Below are 19,845 nucleotides of genomic sequence, written 5' to 3'. Positions count from 1 at the left end.
CATTCCAGATTTATACGTAATATGCGGGTTCATTTCCGGCTTATAAAAGTGTACAGCTGCTTTTTTGCAGTACTGGCCTTTGGTCCATTCCAAGGGCCGCCTCGGCTCCTCACATGCGTGTCCTGTCCTATTGAGGGACAAAAGGTGATGATGCTGAAATGTGCTCATTCATCGTTCAATGAACGGCCCGCGTCATCCAAGCAGTCGCATCTGTAAATTACGCAAAAGTTTGGGTTAAACATGGGTTCAAAGGAGGTAGCGCCGCTGCTTGTCTATATATGGATACAGATACCAAGTGAGTGAGAGAGACGCGATTGATTGGAGATGTCTAAGCTTGCGTTGAAGGGGAGGAGGGAGTGGGCAAGGGCGCTGCTGCAGGCTTCTCTCCGTGGAAGGGAACAAGTCTGCCGCTACTCGACTCAGGCTGCCGGTGCCGGCTCCGACGTCTTCCCTCATTCCCCCAGGGGCATAAATGTCAAAAAAGATGCATCCGAGGTACTTTTCTTCTCCTATTAATTATTTCTTAGGTTTTCGAGATGGTTTTTATTTTCGGTGGAAATTTGATATTCATTGCATTTAGGAATTCGCATCTTCAGAACGAACATGATATATATATATGGGCGCCATTGTTGTGTTCATAGCGGTGCCCTCTCTCTCCATTTTGGAATAAAAAATATTTCATTTATTTTTTTTTTCTTAATGACGGTAGAATGTTGAGTAAACTACAAAAGCTTCTGCTTAGGTCTTGTGCTGCCAGTCACCCACGAGTTTAGGAGCAACAGGAGACACTTAAACATTTTATAAAAGTAAAAGCCAGAGTTTTATCTTTGCATTAATTTAATTTTATCATCCTTTTTAAGCTTGGTTTCAACTGCAAGACTCAAAAAGAAAATTTGGGAAGGACTGCAAAGCTTATTTTCTTGCTCTTCTTTTCTGCTATTTTTCTATTTGGGGACGCGTAACTTGCGAAGAGGTCTTATTAACCCCTTTTTATGTAATTAGTTTATATTCCAAAGTCTTTTTTTTTTTTTCCTTCTTTTGCTTTCAGGTTGAGAGACTTTGTACGCATTTTGCAAGAGCAAAAACGGTGCCGATGTGATTCGAACCAAGTTCCTATCGCCTACCTAGCCGAAACTTTGGGCCCAAAGTTGAGTTTATACAACTAGGGGTGGAGGCCCGTGTGGGCACAGTGTGGGCAAGTCCCACAAAAAAAAAAAAAACCTCGTTTTTATATTTGATATTTCAAGGGAATTTTAAATTTTCCTTACTGAGAGCAGTACCCAACTGGTCTTCAAGTCCCTGGAAGTTGCTGTGAGGGCATTTTAATCATTTTATACTGCAGCCAGCATTATTGTCTGGAGCTGGGACCAAAAAGGTTCAGGGGCTGTTGTCCCAGCTTTTTTGCGAAGCAGACAAAGCGTAATTATATCGGTGGTTGAAGTCGATGAAAGGTTGCGTCGACTTGATGAGTTGGACTCGACCTGGTTTGACTGCACTCTGATATCCCATGGTCAACCGATCTCAGCTTCCGACTCTGCTGGGTGATCCTGAAAGTGAGCTCGAGGTGCGCAGATCAAGTCACCCGGCTCGATTGTTTGTGTTTGATCACCTTAAGATTCGACTCTTTTACACAATGAAAAGGAAAAGTGAAAGGCATCCGTTTTACTAATATCATATATAAAATGTCCAACAATGCTGCCAGCTATATCTTAAACATAAAAATGAAAAATAAACCGCAATATTGAGTAAGATCCAAAATTTAATGTTATATTTTGACGTTGAATTTCTAAAACTACTGTATACATAATTACATTGACGCTTTACATATTATAAGTAATTTATTACTATATATATAGTTATATTGACGCTCTACATATTTTTAAGTAACATCTCTCTATAAAAAAAAAAACGCGTGCAATTATAACTTCCAAAAGTGCATGGTTCTTAGTTATTATATAAAACAACCATAATAACGTTTCTTCCACTCTGTCTTGTGTATATGTGTGTGTACGTGTAAAACTAGGTTTCAAATGAGATTACATTTTCAAGGTCCTTTTCCTTCCTATCAATTTTAAGGCACACATGATAGTTGTTAATCGAAAAAAAAAATAAGAAAGAAGAAAAAAATTAGGTTCAACACGTAATTCGATTTACATCCATTAAGCAATTTCATGAATGAATATGAATTTGAATCTGATACCAGTCTAGGATCCAATAAAAGTCTGACCCAAATACACGTAGGTGTTGGATCTTATGCTACTCATTTACAACATAAGGTCTAAATCCAAATCCGATTCCCTCGCATGCTTTACATATTTTATTTGCCTCATTCGTGTAGAACATTCAAACTCTAGTTATTTTTTTTTCTGGATAAAGGATCAAGATGTTGAGAAAGTGTATGTACTAATTTTCTTCCAAGAAAGAATAATCAACCATTTGATTACTGTTCTCAACTTCTACCATGTTGACAACAGCTGCATGCTCCTATATGTACATATCTTTTATCTGCATGCAGTTGATAGGGAGGACTCCACTGGTCTACTTGAATAAAGTCACGGAAGGCTACGGAGCTTATGTTGCTGCCAAACTAGAGATGATGCAGCCATGCTGTAGCATCAAAGACAGGTAACTTTTGTATGTGAATGTCTGCTCATGATCAATACACATGTACGTGTGCCTTATTTTATACATGTGGTGATGTGTCTGTATCCATCTTTGTTTATAAAAACATGTGTATGTGTAGTATGGATTCAACATGTATTTTCCCATTTTCCTAGTTTTGGCGCTATTTTTGGATTGATACTTCAAAAAAGCTGTTGCTAAGTGAATTGGTGAGGTCAATTATATTAGGCATCTAAGTGCAATTAATTAGCCAATCATGTGTGCATAACTTTTTGTATAATTCACTGCAGAGTTGGATTTGCCATGATATCAGATGCGGAGAAAAAAGGGTTAATTTCACCAGAGAAGGTAAAACAACTCCACTCACTAACCCTACCTGCTCTGCTTGTACTACTAGTTTAGAAAACATTGAATTTGATTTATGATTTCGAACTTGTTTAAGTGTCCCTCTCTTTCTCTCTGTCAAATTGACCACTAATTAATGAAAAATATTACAATGAAAATGCTGAGGCAAATAATAAATTAATATTTATCGGCCTTTCGTAGGTGGCTCTTTGAAATAATACATTCTCAAAGAGCTACCTACCCAAAAAAAAAAACCATTAATTTTTTATACAGGAGGATAAAAGTGCCCCTCTCACAGAGAGCGATATTGCCTTTCTTGGTTGAAAAGAAAACACTTTTTGTTCGCAAAAGAGGTACTTGTAATTTTAAAAGTTGAGCGCCTGTTTGTTAACTTTTAAAAGTTGAGCAGCAATTCGTTATTTGCCTAAACTTTAGGCTGTTTTCTGTGATTTTTTCTTAACGGATTAATTAGTACTCGAACTACTACTTTAGACTCTCCACACATACACACACATATATATATATATATATATAAGCTCGCTGCTATACTAAAAGGTTACACAAATATTGTGGTATGCTTAGAGGAGAGGCGATCAATTCAATTTGAGCAGCAGCGTATGGACAAGTTAATTTATAATTGGCTGAATATTTGTTGTTGTATGGGGGGCGGCGGGCACCAAGTGAAGACAGTCCTGATAGAGCCAACATCGGGGAACATGGGGATAGGCCTCGCCTTCATTGCAGCAATGAAAGGGTACAGGCTGATACTGACGATGCCTTCCTACACCAGCCTGGAGAGGAGGGTGACCATGAGGGCCTTTGGCGCCGAGCTCGTTCTCACGGACCCGACCAAGGGGATGGGTGGCACGGTCAGGAAGGCGACCCAGCTCTTCGAGTCCACCCCTAATGCCTTCATGCTCCAGCAGTTTGAGAACCCTGTGAACACTCAGGTAAATGCACTTACCTGTAATTGATTCTCTATGCATACATATATGTGCTAAATTAATTTATAACTTTGAGTTATTAATAAGGTGGAATGGAACTGTTCAGGTGCACTTTGAGACCACTGGGCCTGAGATATGGGAGGACACCCTTGGGCAAGTTGACATCTTTGTGATGGGCATAGGGAGTGGAGGCACTGTTTCAGGTGTTGGGAGGTATTTGAAGTCCAAGAATCCCAATATCAAGGTTTCTCTCTCTCTCTCTCTCTCTATATATATATATAGATATGTATATATATTTCTACACAATGCACTCACCCCACCCAAAATCTGTAGGTTTTTAAGAAAAAAATGAAAAAATCGAAGGCCATTAAATGAAGTTACTTTTACTAAAAATTCAACCTACAGATTTTTTCAGGTTTTCTTTTAAAGCATACAATTGTAAATATTTTAAAAACATTCATATGTTGGATTCATCTACAGCAACTTCAGGTGGTAGGACAAGGCAAACAGCCTTATAGCTCTAAGATTATGTTAAGAGATGCATCTATGTAATCAAAATCTTGCGTTCATCCAGAATTGTTAATTGTCTTAGGTGAACTCGGATTGCTCCGCTAGTTGGCCACTAATTTTGCTTCTTCTGGATTACATGGATGTGGACGCCGTTCGGATCATTCATCATAGTTATAATGTTCTTTTGAATAAATTTGCCATATATATTGCTAGGATATATTCCATTACTTACCTAAGGACATTATGATAAATTGATCATAAATCCAACTTTTCCACATTTCTAGCAACCTGTGGTTGGTATCATTTAAGTAATCCAAAATGACAGGTGCCCTACACCTTTCAGCGTACAAGAGAAACCAAAGGTTGTGTTTGAATGAAACCTTTTTTTCTTGTGCATTTGGATGGCAACACAAAAACATTGATTTCTATGAATGACTTGGCGGGGTAAGGTTATTTACTTTCTTTTGAAAATGGAGTTTCGTCAAAACTGGGTTTTTCACAGACTAAGTTTCGATCATCATCCAAACATGCCTTAAATGCCGTTTCAGATGCAAATTAAACATTTTGTGTCCAAAAAGACTTGAAAGGGTACTTGATTTTCTGGGGCGTCAAAGTTCTATCGATATGCTGTTTCACTTTTCCATTGTCAGTAATGCTTAAAAGCTAACTTGACATCGCAGATTTACGGACTCGAGCCAGCTGAGAGCAATGTAATAAACGGTGGAAAACCAGGTAAGCCTGATCTCTCTTTCTCTCTCTCTCCCCAGAGAAATGACTTGAATGAAAAAGAATCTCAAATATAACCACCTATTTTCAATGTTTATAGAAAGAAAAGGACTAAACGGACAAAATTACAGGAGGGACGAGAGGTGGCAGGAATATGTTGTAAATTCGTGATTAAGCCTGAAAGGACCTACAACTTCAGGGAAAAAGTTCATACTCGCTCTTTCTTTCTCATTTTAATTCAATCACCATCTTGTACAGATTCAAAACATAATATCGTATTGTCTGCATCAAATATGAATAAAGGTTTCGGGACTTAGCAAGATCTTATCTTCCCATCAAATCCGTGAGGCATTATAACTGAAATTCTTCATTGATTATTTTCTATTCATGTAGACACTAACGTTGGGACAGGTCAAGCATATATGTACAATCACAAGAATTTCAGGAGCCCTATAAAGCAGCTCGCTTCCGTTCAATTTACTCAATTCCCAGCTTATGTTAATTTCTTAATTAATCTCCCAATTAAAAGCAAAATTCCTTACTTCTAGGTTCCTAGGAATGACAAGCAATCATGCATGTGTTGTTGCTCTTGTACACAGGTCCTCACCATATCACAGGAAATGGGGTTGGCTTCATCCCAAAGATTCTAGATTTGGACATAATGGATGAAGTGCTCGAGGCGAGGGACAGTTCCTCTCTCTCTCTCTCTCTCTCTCTCTCTTCGAAAGCTGTTTGGTGATCCCAGCAAAGTGACATTTTTGTTTTGTTTAAACTTCAAAAAAAATTATACATCAGGTCACTAGTGAAGATGCAGTAAAAATGGCAAGGGAACTGGCAGTAAAAGAAGGGCTCATGGTAAATTTGTTTTCATCTTACAATTCTTCATTTATCTTTGGCATTCATGACTTTTTTTCCTTGTGCAATGAAGAATCGGCACCCTATATATATTCCTGTTTGATGAGACCATACATGTTCTGTAGGTGGGAATATCCTCTGGAGCGAACACAGTAGCAGCACTAAGGCTAGCAAAAAGGCCTGAGAACAAAGGGAAATTAATTGTGGTATGAAGCATTTCTTCAAATGTCATTTTTGTACTTCAAGTCCAGCATCCACTTTCTGCTTGCATTTGTGCTTGTCTGCGTGCATGTGTGTGAATGAGAAAAGTGAGAAGATTGAAGAAGTTTTGTGCTGATGCCATTTCAGACTGTACATCCAAGCTTTGGGGAGAGGTACTTATCATCTGTGCTGTTTCAAGAGCTAAGAGATGAAGCTGCAGGTATGCAGCCTGTTTCAGTAGATTGAAGAAATTAAACATCTTATGTACAAGGCTCTCTCTCTCACACATTGCCCACATGCGAATGCATGTGCAGATGTTAGTAGTTCAAAGGCACGAGGTAGAATTAATTCATGTGGATGTTATTCTGAATATAAAAAAACTCTGTGATCCTATAATCATTTCAATGGAAAGTAGCTTCCTTGTCCCACTGCAAGCAACCATTGAATTTAAGCTAATGTGTCCTCTGTATTTTAGTTGAACAAAAGGAAATGCAATTCATGACACTTTTCGCATCAAACCTGCTGGAGGAGGCCTACCACTTTTATTCAGTTAGCCCAACTAACGTACGTACAAAACAAAAATAAAGCCATATGGGGACTAAAGCTGAATAACCCCTATTGCAGGTTCATAAAAAAGGATGCGGATTTTAAAAAACTCATACTGGGATTGGACACTGTGCAGATAGGTTTTTTCATTGGAGCTGGTCTCTGATTTCAGCGAGCCATCTCTTTTTGTTGGAGATGAGGAGAATCTCAGCCACTCGGTTTGGAATATGATGCTTCAACATAGCACTCCATGTCTGGTTCTCTGCAAATGGCATCACCATATGTCTGCTGAACGAGGTTCTGCGTATTCCCTCTTTACCCACGACGTTTAAGCCCACTGCCAAACGAACCACACCATTCATTTGCTGGAGACTATCTGAACTCCAATCTGCTGAAAAGCTGTCAACGGCCGATTTCCAGACTCCAGTCCATATTTGAGCCAACACTTCGTTTGCTGTAAATCGGTGGGTTTTGAGCCCAAAATGGTGAAGAACAGTTCCACGCAAGCTGCCCAAATCACATGAATCTCGGCTACCAACCCGGGTCTTCTGCTGCCATGTGCTAACCCATTCTGTATCTTCCAAATAGACCAGATTACAGAATGAAAGCAGACCGGCTAGCAATGCATTTTCCATCCTCTTTTGTGGCTGGGTCTAAACCACTATTTCAACTTTTGGACAAAAGAGTTTTGGACCAAATGCTTCTTCTGGAATTTCCTAAGAATTAGATTCCAAATGCTGTAGGCCAGGGGGCATTTAAAAAATAAGTGGAACTTTGATTCTTGACTCTTGCAAATGAAACTGAAAGGTTTAGAGATGGAGATGACAGAGAAGAGACTCTCATAACAATTCTGGGGAGTTCCCTAGTATATTTATTAGCATATCACCGTTACAATAATTTCACAGATTTTACAATAAATAAGGCGATAATTATTTCTCAAACAGAGGAATCTGTTTACAACAAGAAACTAAAAAGGAAAGAGTTTTCAAAATATGGAACCTGGCGTCTTCTCAAGTCAGGCCTAGAATCTCCTTTGACAGCTTCTACGGATTTCAAATTTAAATTATTTGAAACTGAAATCTTAATCCTTATTCTTAACACACCCCATCAATCTAAGGATGGTATCAATAATGGTCAGCTTGGATCTGAAGCGAGCAAACATAATGGGACTTAGAGGCCTTGTGAGTCCATCAGCTACTTGCTTATTTGATCTAATAAACTCTACAGTAATGCCCTTTGTTTACGATATCTCAAACAAATGAAAATCAACTTTGACATGTTTTGTCCGTGCGTGAAAAGCTGGATTTGAAGCCAAGTATAATGCTTTGAAATTATCATACCACAAAACTGGGGTGATGTCATGTGAAACCTAAGTCCTTACGTGGTGATTGTGTCCAAAGAAGTTTAGTCGCTCCACTTGCTAAGGATTTGTATTCAACTTCAGTGCTTGAAAGTGCTACTGCTTTTCGCTTTTTAGAGTGCCAAGTGGCAGTATTGTCTCCCATATAAACCACATAACCACTTGTAGATTTTTTATCATCCACACATCCGGCCCAATCAGCATTGGCGAACGTTAGTAATAATTTTGGTCAACTTGATGTGTTTGAACTGCAACCCATAGTCAAAAGTCCCCTGTATATACCTTAGTATTCTTTTGACGGCTTTCTAATGATCTTCAGTAGGAGTGTGAATATATTGGCACACTTTATTTATAGTAAATGAAATATCCGGACGTGTCATGCATGCGTATTGAAGGGCCCCTACTATATTGTGATATAGAGAATCATCTTTGAATAGCACTCCATCTTAATGCATTTTTGTAGTTGAAAAGATAGATTCAATGATTGCTTCCTTAGCATTGGCCATTTTGTCATGGTGAAAGGATGTGACTTAGACAGCTCTTGTGGCTCACCAAGATCTCATCTTCATTGTAGAGTACTTCAATTCCCAGAAAATAAGAAAAACGCCCCATGTCCTTAATTCGGAATGTCTTCTTGAGATAACAAATAATATATTGTATTGTTGGGTGAGAGGCTTTTGTGAAAATATACTTTTCTTCTGAAAAAAGGGGGAAGCTTCGAATGCGTTAAAAAGTGGATCAAAATGATCCACTTTTTCTAGGTAAAACAAAAAAGGGGGAAGCTTCGAATTTGAAAATAGGTTCATCTACCATCAGATCTAGGTAAAAATATTTTTTTTTTTTTCTTCTGAAAGAAGGGGGAAGCTTCGAAAGACTTCAATTTTTTCTTTTGATCGTTTAGAATTTCCATCAAAGTACAACTATGAAATGGATTCACATTTAAGGTTTATAAATATCTGGTTTCTAGTGAATGCATCAATCACTGTCGTCCAGTCTAATTGAAAATGCTGAAGTGGATGGAGTTCCAATTCATTGATATATGTGTGTGAGCAATTTGCAAGATGCAATAAGCGTGGACTTTGTCTGCATGTAAGCAAAACCCTATCATCACGCCAACAGAAAACAGTGCAATATCAGGTTTTAGAACATAAGGATCTGCAGAAACATGAAACACAGAATGAAACCTCGACCAAAATATTTTCATTATCAAAGCCCTCACTGATGAGCACAATCGTCTCATTTGCCAAGAAAAGCATGTCAGACATGAATAACAATGGAAACTTATAAACATACATTTCCTAGGCACTGGGAGAAAACAGCTGACAGTATCGTGTTCTAACTAGCAGGGGGATTCCTGTAATATGCCGATACGGTCTTTGGAAAAAACATCTGCCTTACTCCTTCTGCTTTTATAATGGGAAATATGATGTTGGCTGCACCCTGCACAATATGAGATCAAATTTTAGAAAGTTCCTAGTGCAAGCAAATATTTCTCCCCACCATTGTCTAGTATTTATCTTTAAAGCAGCTACAAGAGATTTTCTGACAGGAAGGCAGAATTTCATGCACCAGTTATTTGTGAGCAACAACTTATTCAAACAAATGAGCTTTGTTTATAGTGCTTGTCAGGCATGTTCCATTCATTTCCTTGCACTTTTATCTTCATGCAAATAATGTGACGCAAAGATCGAATCCAGTAATAAGCCTTTGATGTGTTGAAAAATATTTTCTACCTAGTTCATTATGCTTAGTGATTATATAAAACCAAACAATGCCACAAAGGCTGTTCTCCCAGCTTGGCAAACTAATCCAAATTGAACATCTGATGTCAACGTTCAGACTGTCACTGAACAGGGCATGATGCTACGGTGCGTGTCCTGTTTGCTTTCCTTACACTTTTATCATCATGCAGAAAGTGTGTCACAAAGATCAATAATCCAGTTTTGAGCCCTTAATGCATTGACAAACCTTCTCCACTTAGTTTATTAACGGTTGTGTACTACACAACAATGTCAAACAAACTTTTCTTCCAGCTTGGCAAATCGAACAGCTGATCCTCAATGTTCGGAGTCTTCAGACTGTTATTATCTTTCAAAGTGGTTGCTTGCAATACTTCTTAAATCTTCAGTATGTTAACATGGTAAAGGTTCATTTAAAACTCGCCCTGATCAACAGCTTATAAGCTTCAGTAGCTACTTTACTTAGAGATTGGATGAATTTTTACACCGTTATCATCTATGTGGGATCTTTACCGCACTGTTCTCTGCACAATTCGAAAGGTATAACCAACATCTTCTACACTGTCTCATTTTGTTCCAGTAACCTACTCAACAATGACTTTTGATCATTCAATGCTAGGCCCACAACAGACATGGACTATACATCATCTCCCTCAACAAAATAATTTCAAGGCATGTCATCCTTCATCACCCTCTGAAATTTTTTCTAGTGAATTGATGAAGAAAAAAAAACCGTGACCTGCCATGCAAGGAACCTGAGGAATCCCATTGTTAAGGGCTTTAAGGAGCAAATCTGTAATGACAATTTCCAATAAAATCTAACGAAGTTGTGAAATGAATGATGACAAATATCATACAAATGGTAACAAGAAGAAACATATTAGTGAATGCGGGCAACATGGTACTATTGTTACTGTTAGTTAATACTTAATATATTGCCTCACAACTGGAAAAAGGATATCATGACAAAAAATTGTAAAACAAGGTGCTTAGCACCATTGCAGAGTGCATTTAATTCATTAACAGTAAAACAGAAATACGCCCTTGTACACTCACCGAGATAATGCGAGCCCCAATCCACAAACGTCTGGGAGAAGGAAATGGCATCAAAAGACGACCAACGCCATAGATAGCCACAGCAAAGAAGTGAAGGACCAAGCTCAAAGGGCGTGGGTTAAGGCCAGACAACAGAGCTATTGGTCCAGATGAAAAGACACCTCCAAGGCTCAAATAATCAAAGCAAGCTTGTTGCATTTCCTTCATGGCCAAATCAGGTGATGTGCAAAACACTTTGTAGAGAGCGCCTGCTAGTGTATTTATGGTAGACGCAACTGGCTGCATACAACAATTCAAAGGCAGGATTTGTAAGCAACAAGAAAAATGACTGCACTGAATGAGTAGACCAACAAACAGAAGAGAATGATGCCTTTTCATAATCTGAGCAATTTTACTGTCTAAATCAATTAACAATTTGCATGAAACAGAATTCCAACTTGAATGCAACTTTGTTTTTATCCAACCAATACTCATACCTTACGTAAGGTGTAAAATGACTCCAAATACTTGCAAAGTGATGAAGCATCACTCAAATCACGAAGAGGCTTAAGAAGGTTCACGAGGACAGCAGTATCAGACAATGCAACCGTCATTCCACCACCTGTTAAAGGATGGCGCATATTAAATGCATCTCCCAAAAGTACAGCACCAGGAGTGGGTTGAGGATTTGCAGGCATGCTCCTATTAGGCATCATTTTGACATTTCCCTTGTTAACAGCTGAAAGAAAAGCGTCATGCAACTGACTTGGAATCTGGTAATAGAGAAGGTGAGGAGTTAGTACTGTAAAAAGGATGCCCCCCTGCAGCAACCATCTAATTATTATATGAGAATTCCAAGAGGAATCAAGATAGAGCAGTCAACTTCAAGCTTACTAAAATGAACGACACCATTAATCACCAGAAGAATCTAGGATGATGAGAGGACAAAATTGTCATATTACACAACCTTGTCAGTACAAATGCATTTAGTACCTGAGGTGCCACAACGGTACTCAAATATTTTGCCATTTCTCCATTAGCTATTGAAGGTACCTTTTGGCCAGGTATATCAACTAAGCAACGGACCTCATTCCCGCTGATGGGATAAAATAAAATAGGGGATGGATCTGCCAGAATAACATGTCCATGATTTGGATATGGAAGCTTACAGTTCTCCAAAACAAGGCCAACAAAGCAAGAAGGCACATCTACCTACGGAGATGACAAAATTGGTTAAATGTTACATTAATCCGCTCAAAAATGACAGAAATTCATGTATACAGGACAAATCCATAATGCATAACAAAGTAATCCACATGTAAAGGTAGCATGTTGCAACAAAGAGAAGCTTGAACTTACCAATGGAAAAATGTACGTTGTATAGCCCCCTAAGGCTGAATGTTCACTATGTTGTATGTGGTACTCTTACACTGTTACACATTTCAGGGGAAAAAATAATTTCTGAACTGATTTGGTAGACAAAAACAAGGATTTACGCAGTTCTTTTTTTGGGAAAAGGAGCCTATTTCCTTCTGCCAAGGTTTTAAAAAATAAGTTGAACTCCTTTCACGATATTAAGTTGTTCAAAGGAAATGATAGGCATTAAAATTTATTTTCACTTTGTAAGTGTTTAAATATCCACTCCTTAAAATAGTTTAGTTTGTTAAATTTTAATTTGTTTTGGTGGAAATACAGACACTACATAGCATACGTTACTTATTATTATGCATTCAATGTTTCATGCAATCTTACTATTTTTAACATGAAATTTCAGGTTGCTTTTGTAGCTACTATTATTTTATCATATATTTTTGTCACTTTTTCTACTTTTTATTTTGAAAAGATCTTTAAATTACAATAGGCGTCTTGTTGGACCTAACCGTACAAGTTATTACATTGGTGGAAACAACAAGCTCTACCTTTGGGTTGCACAGAGAACGCCTTAAGTTTGAAAAACAACCATCACACACAACTGTAAGTGGTGCATGTATTTTCAGTTCATCACCATTCTTGGACTTATATCTAACACCCCTGACAGTGCCATGATCCTCGATCAATGCAGTGACCGTTCCTTGTTCCATCTGCACACTAGAAATACACAACAAGATGCATTAAGAAGTATTAGTTAAAATGAAATTACCTAAGATTATTCAGTTTTCTGTTAAAATGACCAAAAAAACATAGAATATGAGCATGTGAACAGGAGAAAGAAAAGAAACAATTTACATGGTTAACAATCAATGCCCTCAAGAACAAAACAATCAAACAAAGTATGCCAAGGTTGGTTACATAAAAAAATGTGTCATGAAGAGAAATTAATTTTGATGTTTAATCGGTTACATGAAAAGTATGTCATGAAGAAATATTAGTTTTGATAAAAAATGAATAAGTATGTACTCTCATTGTGTCCATTCACAAACTATTCTAGAAAAAAAACATAGTTCTGTTGTATGGTTGACCTTTCTGCATCTCATTGCTTTGAGATGTTGTCCAGAGAAAACTATAACTGGATATTTACTTTTAATAGCAAATAGTCCAACCAATGGTAGTCCAAGCAGCAGCAGCAGCGTGTTGATTTTCATGTCTAATTGATGGTTTTTGTGATCAGCAATTACAGGAAAGAGTTCTCTTTACCTGTCAAACTTCGTTGAGAGTACTGTGTGAAGATCAATTATGCAATTAGTTGATGGAAACATGCCACTCATAGCAAGTCCTAGAAAAAATTCTCTATCAGGTTTTAAATGTTCTTTCAAGGAGCAACTTAATAAGATTACAGTGGACAACACCCTAAAGCCTTCATTCATGCAAGAATTCTTTCTAGTCATTCTCTATGCAGTCATGCACATGACAAAACATTGTCCTCTTTGATTTAGAGCATTAACAGAACTTATACAACAGGCCTTGTTCATTTGGTTTAATCTACTGGTTTGGTTTATGAAACATGTGTGTGTGTGTGTGTGTGTGTGTGTGTGCACGTGTATGTGCGTGTGTGTATCATTGTCACAAAAAACGTGTTTTATTTGAAAAAAAACGAGCATAAGACGTGAAAAACAAGTCGGCCATATAAAACGTGAAAAAAACACATTTTTAAATAAAAAACGCAAAAAAATGGGTATAATGCGCCTATAATACAGGTATTATACAGTATACGAGTATTATACGTGTTTTTCCTTTTTTTCGTATTTTTTATTAATTTTTATTTTTTTTGTAATTTTCAGGATTTATTAAATGTTTTAAGTTTTTAAAAAAATTTGCCGAGATTTTCCTGAGATATACAACTTTGCCATGTTATAACCGAGAAATTCTTTGCCGTATAATACCCGTACACGTTTTTTGTGGTAATGGTGTATATATATCATAGCCACAAATAACGTCTCAGAGTTTTAATCGGCAAGGTTTTCCTCAGGTATAATACGGTGAGCTTGAAAAAAAAAGGAAAAAATACGGTAAATTTTTAAAAATTTTAAAAAACTAAAAGTGAGGGGAAAAAATAAATGAGAAACTAATAACACAAACATCAAAAGATAAGTAGATTTCCAACAAATAAAAAATAGAAAATATGAAAAAAGCTGTTTGGTATTAGAAAACTCAAAAAAGTGAAAAAATGAAAAAAACACATTAAAAACACACAAAAAAACGTTAAAACGTGTTTTTTTTTAACGTTTTTTTTTTGCAAAAAAACGCATGTTTTGGTTTTAAACGGCCATTTAATTTATCATGTTTTTTTGTATGTATGTATTATATGTGTGTGTGTGTGTGCATTGAGTTAAATCAGCCCCATTTTAAGACAGTTTTTCGGGTCCTCTTTCCACACAGAAGAAAACATATAAAAAAGGCAAAAAGAGAAAAGTAGGTGAGAGAGTGTGATAGAAAAGATAGGGTGGAAAGAAGAGCCCCAATGTGGCACTAGTTGAACGCATTCGTTATACATATGTGTGCTATTAAGCACCTATTTAGAAGTACGTGTTAGCATCTTAGAATGCTTGGAACACTAGAGAAAACCCAATTAGAAGTTATCTTACGATTTAATTATTGCACTGTTTTTGGACAAGTTTTACTCTGCTATCTTCCCATTCATTTATAGTTTAACTTACAGAAATTTTGATTGCACCATGCTGTTTTTTTCAAACTCCAAAACATAATTCTTCAGAAGTTCAGTTGCTATTATCAGTTCTAAGAGAACAAAAGGATTAACCAGCAGCTTCTTTATCTCTGCAGGTGTCCGTTAAGTTTGTGTTTATCTCACGACTTTTCTGTATACCCTTTCTATAATTTTGCATATATTAGTCTCCTATTCAATGGTTTCAAAAATTGGAAGCATGAAGGTAGGATGACAGTTCTGTACCTACAAGAGACAATCATAGAAGAAAAGTCCAATTTTTCTTTTGAAAGTTCTGTCAAATAACTGTATAAATGCTCTTGATAGATGCACAAGGACAAGTTATAAGGTAATGGCCAAGGATAAAATGGGAAAACAATTTCTAGGATGTAAGAGAAAAATAAATTCATTTCATGAGAGGATCTTGAGATTACCAACTATAGTAAATTTATAACCGCATGACAAGGAAAAGAGTATAGAGCAACCAGGAATATTCTGCAACAATTACAGAGCAGCACAAGAAAATTCTAACTGATCGTCAGAAATACATGCCCAAGAAGTCAATTTTACGAATTACATGACAAGCAAAAATGGAGTCAAAAGAACTTCATCAAATATCTCAAATTGTCAATAGATCACTCATATGCGTTTTATAGCAATCTAGCGTTTGACAACGATAATAGATGAGTTCGAATGAGAATGAAAGACACGGAACTAAACTTCGAGGGAATTCTACTTAGTTCAATCCTACATGCCAATACACTCATTGCAGCTAACCGTGGGAAGAAGCATAAACATACAGAGTGATAAAGAGGACTGTAAGAACCTTTTGGTATGATAACGACCGCATGGCATGCATAAAACTAAAAGCTGTTACATAGAAAGACGTTGAACAATCTGCTCACAGTTGCAACAAGTTGTACGGTCAGAAAAGGGTAAAACCAGATATATATGTCAAGTAAAATACTTAGGAAGAGAGGAAGCCTTCTTTCGCAGTCGCTGAATGAAACGCCCGTGATGGAAGCTCCTGCCTGCTACATCCACATGATATTTTTCCAAAGGGTAAGAGACTTTAGTATCTTTCCCATCCTTGAAAAGCGCATATCCAAAAACATGTTGAGCGTCTATCTCCTGAACGCAGTCTGCAGCAAATGATAGTCGTGCATAAAAAACTAGTTTTTAGATCATATTTATGACCCAAAAAAAAAAATGACGACTTGTGATGTATGACAGTGGTGACTGTCCAAATAACCTATTTTGCTTTATGGCAAGGAAGAATCAAGCAATGCTCACCGCCCAAACCAAGCTCTACCAATTTCAGGTAGCCACCAGGTTGCAGAAGTTCACCCACTATCCTGTCTGGCTCTGATAGATCTCTCTCAATCAAATGAACCCGGCGCCCGTCCTGCCACAGGCAGCTTGAAATGCAACGATCAGCAAGAAGACAATTTTGTCATGCCAATTACGCTGCCAGAAGCATTCATTGAATAATAATAGAATACAACTTTTGAAGTTTCTTTGTCAATAAGCATTGTTATCTGTAAAAGGTCTACGAAGTACTTATGTGTCAAAAGAAAAATCCTAACACCCCATCGATCGATGGTTCATAATCCAGATCAAGCATTTTAAAACGTTAATAAGAAAAAATCCACAATTACTTTAACAAAACAAAAAAAAAAGACGAAAAGTCTGCAAATTAAGTACGGCAAATTAAGTACGGCGAGAAGGAAGTATAATCCCAATGAAATCAGCTAAAGGATTTAGACGAACGGCTTTTGAAGCTGAAAGCTCGTAAATGCTTCTAATTGGAGAACTTGATTATGTCAAAATTTCGACATTTGGCTTCATTTTGCTAAAGATTTCAGTTCTATACTTCATAATCTCAACAGGCAAGAGACAGAGAATGAATTTGAAGACAGTCGTACCATTCCAATGAAAACTGAAGTTAATAGGATAATTTGACGTGACATAATTAGCAACTTTCATCTTAAGCAACATAAATTGGTATTTGCAAGACATAAGAATCAAACAGAGTAAATGCAACTGCAAAGCGTTATTGTTCAAGAATTCTTTGAGTCAAATAAGAAGTATATCTAAACGGACGTGAAACTTGACCTTATTCTCCCAGCAAGCCATAGAAACAGACAAGAATACTTTGCGTGCATCAATGTCATCGAGCAAGTATAATTTTGTGAAGTGTAGACAAACTGAAAAGTAGGAAAAAGTTTACAGGGACCAACTAATTGGAATTACAATAAAGTGGACCATACTGACCCGGAATATACTATTTGCCAAACAATTAATTTTAATTTACGTGTTTTTTCAAGTAGAGCTCTTTTCTCAAGCGCTAGAAAAATTAAAATACATATCATATTTGTTGTGTTCATCTTGCACTATGTTCATTAGAATCTGGGAACAGGGAAAACCATGAAATGTTTCTATGTTCTCTTGCTTGTTCCCTATTCCATCTCTTTGCAGTCCCTAAGCCCTGCTCATCATCCTGCGCTCGCCGTTTTATGTACCTATCACTGACTTGTGACCTTTCACACATATTTTTGGTAGCAAGTTTGTCCTCTCCCACTTCCATCAATACCAACCAATGCCTTCATTACTTGGGCTTCCTCAACACGAAGACGAACATCATCACCATTTCTCATGATCCTCTTCGATACTGGAATTCTTATCACCACATTCCCAACAACAGACCACCAACACCACCGTCGCCGCTCCATTAACAGAAGAAACATGCACGACCGAACCCAAAGTATTTTTCACCCTCAGGCCTCCCTTTCCATCTTTACACAATTGCCAACCTGTTCATGGTTTTTCCATTAGCTTCATCTAAGTAGTTGCTTAGGAGAACGATCAACCTGACTAAAAATGAGGATAGAGTTATTGAACAACCTTTTGGGTTTCCGCGGGTGCCTGTAAAAATAACAGGCCTCAACGAGGCGTGTCGACGGCATCACAATAGGGCATGTATACCAGTCAAAGATATTGTTCCCTTTGCTGCCCTGCCCTCATTCTAATACAGTTACCGTACATTTCGTCCCCACTCTACACATCTTCCTTCAGTACAGAGTCGCCAGAGTCAAAAGGGGGCGAGGAACAACCGCCAGCAAGCCACTGCCTTCGTTAGCGCGACGTTGGTTCTCCCCTTCCAACGAAGTGGCAAGTGTGTCTGACTTGTAAGGAGAGCATTTAGAAAGGATAAATCGGTCATAGTTTGTCATGGCAGTGGAAACTATTGTTATTTTTGCCGCACATCACAATATTATCGCAAAAATCGTACTCGTCAGTTCACTTTAATAAATGATCTACGGTCAAGGAGTCCTCATCAGTGACAGAAGTGTTTTGCGCGCAACCAAATATAATAAAATAAAATAGTGTCATTCCCGGAGTACGGGCATTAAATAATTTCACTCCCTTCGTTGATTTAAATATTTTTACATCCATTAATGTTTTTTGACAAAATAAGTTTGACGGAATTGATCACGAAATTAGGCAATATCATTTTTTCTCAAATACCTGCCGCCGCATCAAGAAAATATTTCACATTTTACCTCAGAGACGAGCAAAATCCACTTGGTTGAATATTCGTACATGTTTTTCTTCCTCCGGCAAAGAGAGAAGGGGAGCGGAACACGGTATCATCTAGAAAAGATTTTTTTTATTGTTTAGAAATTTTTACTTTTCTTCGTAAGAACCTTCCCGGCTCATCGTTTACACGCTGCATGCTCCCTCGGAAGGAAAAGTTAAACGAAACAAAGGATCAGAAAACAATATTCCCTCCCTTACAGGAAAAGATGCAAGCGGCTCAAACTAGGGCGAAAATCGTCGGGTTAAGGAAATAAGGGAAAGAGAAGAAAAACAGATCCAGAAGAACCTCCCAACAAAGCCGCACCTTCCCAAGGGCGTAGGCCAGGGCTGAGCCCACGACTCCGGCGCCGACGATAATGACGTCCAGCTGCCCGGCTTCCCCGTCTGATCCCCTCGCCTTTTCGCCGCTCCTCATCCGGATCGGATCTGAATGTTGACGCCCACTGTTGCCTCTTCGCCTCCTCCAGAAAACAAAGGCCAAGATGGAGGCCACCACGAATCCCGTCACGTACTGCACGTACATTTTCCCCTCTTGGATCTTTCTCTCTCTCCCTCTCTCCGTCTTCTCGTTTCCTTGCTAATACTTGAACCAGAGAGAATGGAGAGAATAGAAAACGATGAAGAAGAACAAAAAGACGACGACGAAGGACGAGCGTGGGTTTCTGTCATCCCCTCTCTCCCTCCCTCCTCAGCTTTTTAAAAAGGAAATCTTTACGCGGAGGTGCCTTCCTTTTTATTGTTTTCGAAAAACTGAACCTTTTGTTTATTTAATAATTACGCCCAACTGCTGGATTTATTAGGCCCAAGCTCCGTGCACCTAAAAAGTTGACTACCAATCCATTTAAATTCACTGACCTTGCTCACTGCCCACTGGCTAGCAGCTTCCACTTTAAGGCCTTTAATTCAAAAAACGTCAAGAATTTATTACTCTTAATGCATCTGCTTTATATATATATATAAACTTGAAAAGCTTTTTCCTTATAAATATTGAAACATTTTTATGGAGCTTTTAATCATCTGTTTCATGCAAAAAAAAAAAAAACTTGCATAAAAAAACGTATCTTATAATTGGTTGCATGCACCAGTTCGCCTAAAAACTTTCATTATTGAGTTAGTCATATACTTTACATATTTCTAGCAACATCATCACCAAATGATATAAAAGTCTTGGGATAAGTAGACACTAAAACACTGGTTTTACTCCAGCAAGGGTTCCAAGAACAATATGAATTGATGGTTCAAATAATCTTGTCATCTCTATGT

The 19,845-nt window shown here is 37.7% G+C and overlaps 2 protein-coding genes across 2 annotated transcripts; one reads left to right on the top strand and one right to left on the bottom strand.

Annotated features, from left to right (window-relative positions):
• The first annotated feature begins 295 nt into the window (after positions 1-295).
• Positions 296-6,631, top strand: LOC116265690 (bifunctional L-3-cyanoalanine synthase/cysteine synthase 2, mitochondrial). Its single transcript, XM_031646492.2, has 10 exons — positions 296-495; positions 2,516-2,625; positions 2,913-2,970; positions 3,654-3,917; positions 4,018-4,155; positions 5,102-5,153; positions 5,747-5,826; positions 5,943-6,002; positions 6,128-6,208; positions 6,351-6,631. Exons 1-10 carry the CDS (start codon positions 325-327, stop codon positions 6,447-6,449), a joined length of 1,113 nt encoding a protein of 370 aa, XP_031502352.1. The 5' UTR covers positions 296-324; the 3' UTR covers positions 6,450-6,631.
• Positions 6,632-9,287: 2,656 nt separating this feature from the next.
• Positions 9,288-19,261, bottom strand: LOC116265744 (squalene monooxygenase SE1-like). The gene is made up of 8 exons (XM_031646604.2): positions 18,887-19,261; positions 16,276-16,387; positions 15,950-16,124; positions 12,803-12,971; positions 11,877-12,095; positions 11,381-11,656; positions 10,905-11,183; positions 9,288-9,549 (listed from the first exon to the last, which is right to left on the bottom strand). The coding sequence occupies exons 1-8, from the start codon at positions 19,103-19,105 to the stop codon at positions 9,445-9,447; spliced, it is 1,554 nt and encodes a 517-aa protein (XP_031502464.1). The 5' UTR covers positions 19,106-19,261; the 3' UTR covers positions 9,288-9,444.
• Between the last annotated feature and the right edge of the window lie 584 nt (positions 19,262-19,845).

Source organism: Nymphaea colorata, chromosome 12 (genome assembly GCF_008831285.2).
Source record: "Nymphaea colorata isolate Beijing-Zhang1983 chromosome 12, ASM883128v2, whole genome shotgun sequence".
NCBI classification, from domain to species: domain Eukaryota; kingdom Viridiplantae; phylum Streptophyta; class Magnoliopsida; order Nymphaeales; family Nymphaeaceae; genus Nymphaea; species Nymphaea colorata.
This window is presented reverse-complemented; position numbering and strand designations above follow the sequence as displayed.

What these genes read in the sequence shown, in the direction of transcription:
- LOC116265690 (XM_031646492.2), top strand. Translation starts at nt 325, where the DNA reads ATGTCTAAGCTTGCGTTGAAGGGGAGGAGGGAGTGGGCAAGGGCGCTG. An exon ending in TGCTGTAGCATCAAAGACAG is followed by an intron (nt 2,626 to 2,912) that starts GTAACTTTTGTA and finishes AATTCACTGCAG; the next exon opens with AGTTGGATTTGCCATGATAT. An exon ending in CAGTAAAAGAAGGGCTCATG is followed by an intron (nt 6,003 to 6,127) that starts GTAAATTTGTTT and finishes CATGTTCTGTAG; the next exon opens with GTGGGAATATCCTCTGGAGC.
- LOC116265744 (XM_031646604.2), bottom strand. Translation starts at nt 19,105, where the DNA reads ATGTACGTGCAGTACGTGACGGGATTCGTGGTGGCCTCCATCTTGGCC. An exon ending in GGTAGAGCTTGGTTTGGGCG is followed by an intron (nt 16,125 to 16,275) that starts GTGAGCATTGCT and finishes CATTTGCTGCAG; the next exon opens with ACTGCGTTCAGGAGATAGAC. An exon ending in AAGGCTTCCTCTCTTCCTAA is followed by an intron (nt 12,972 to 15,949) that starts GTATTTTACTTG and finishes GTGTATTTCTAG; the next exon opens with TGTGCAGATGGAACAAGGAA.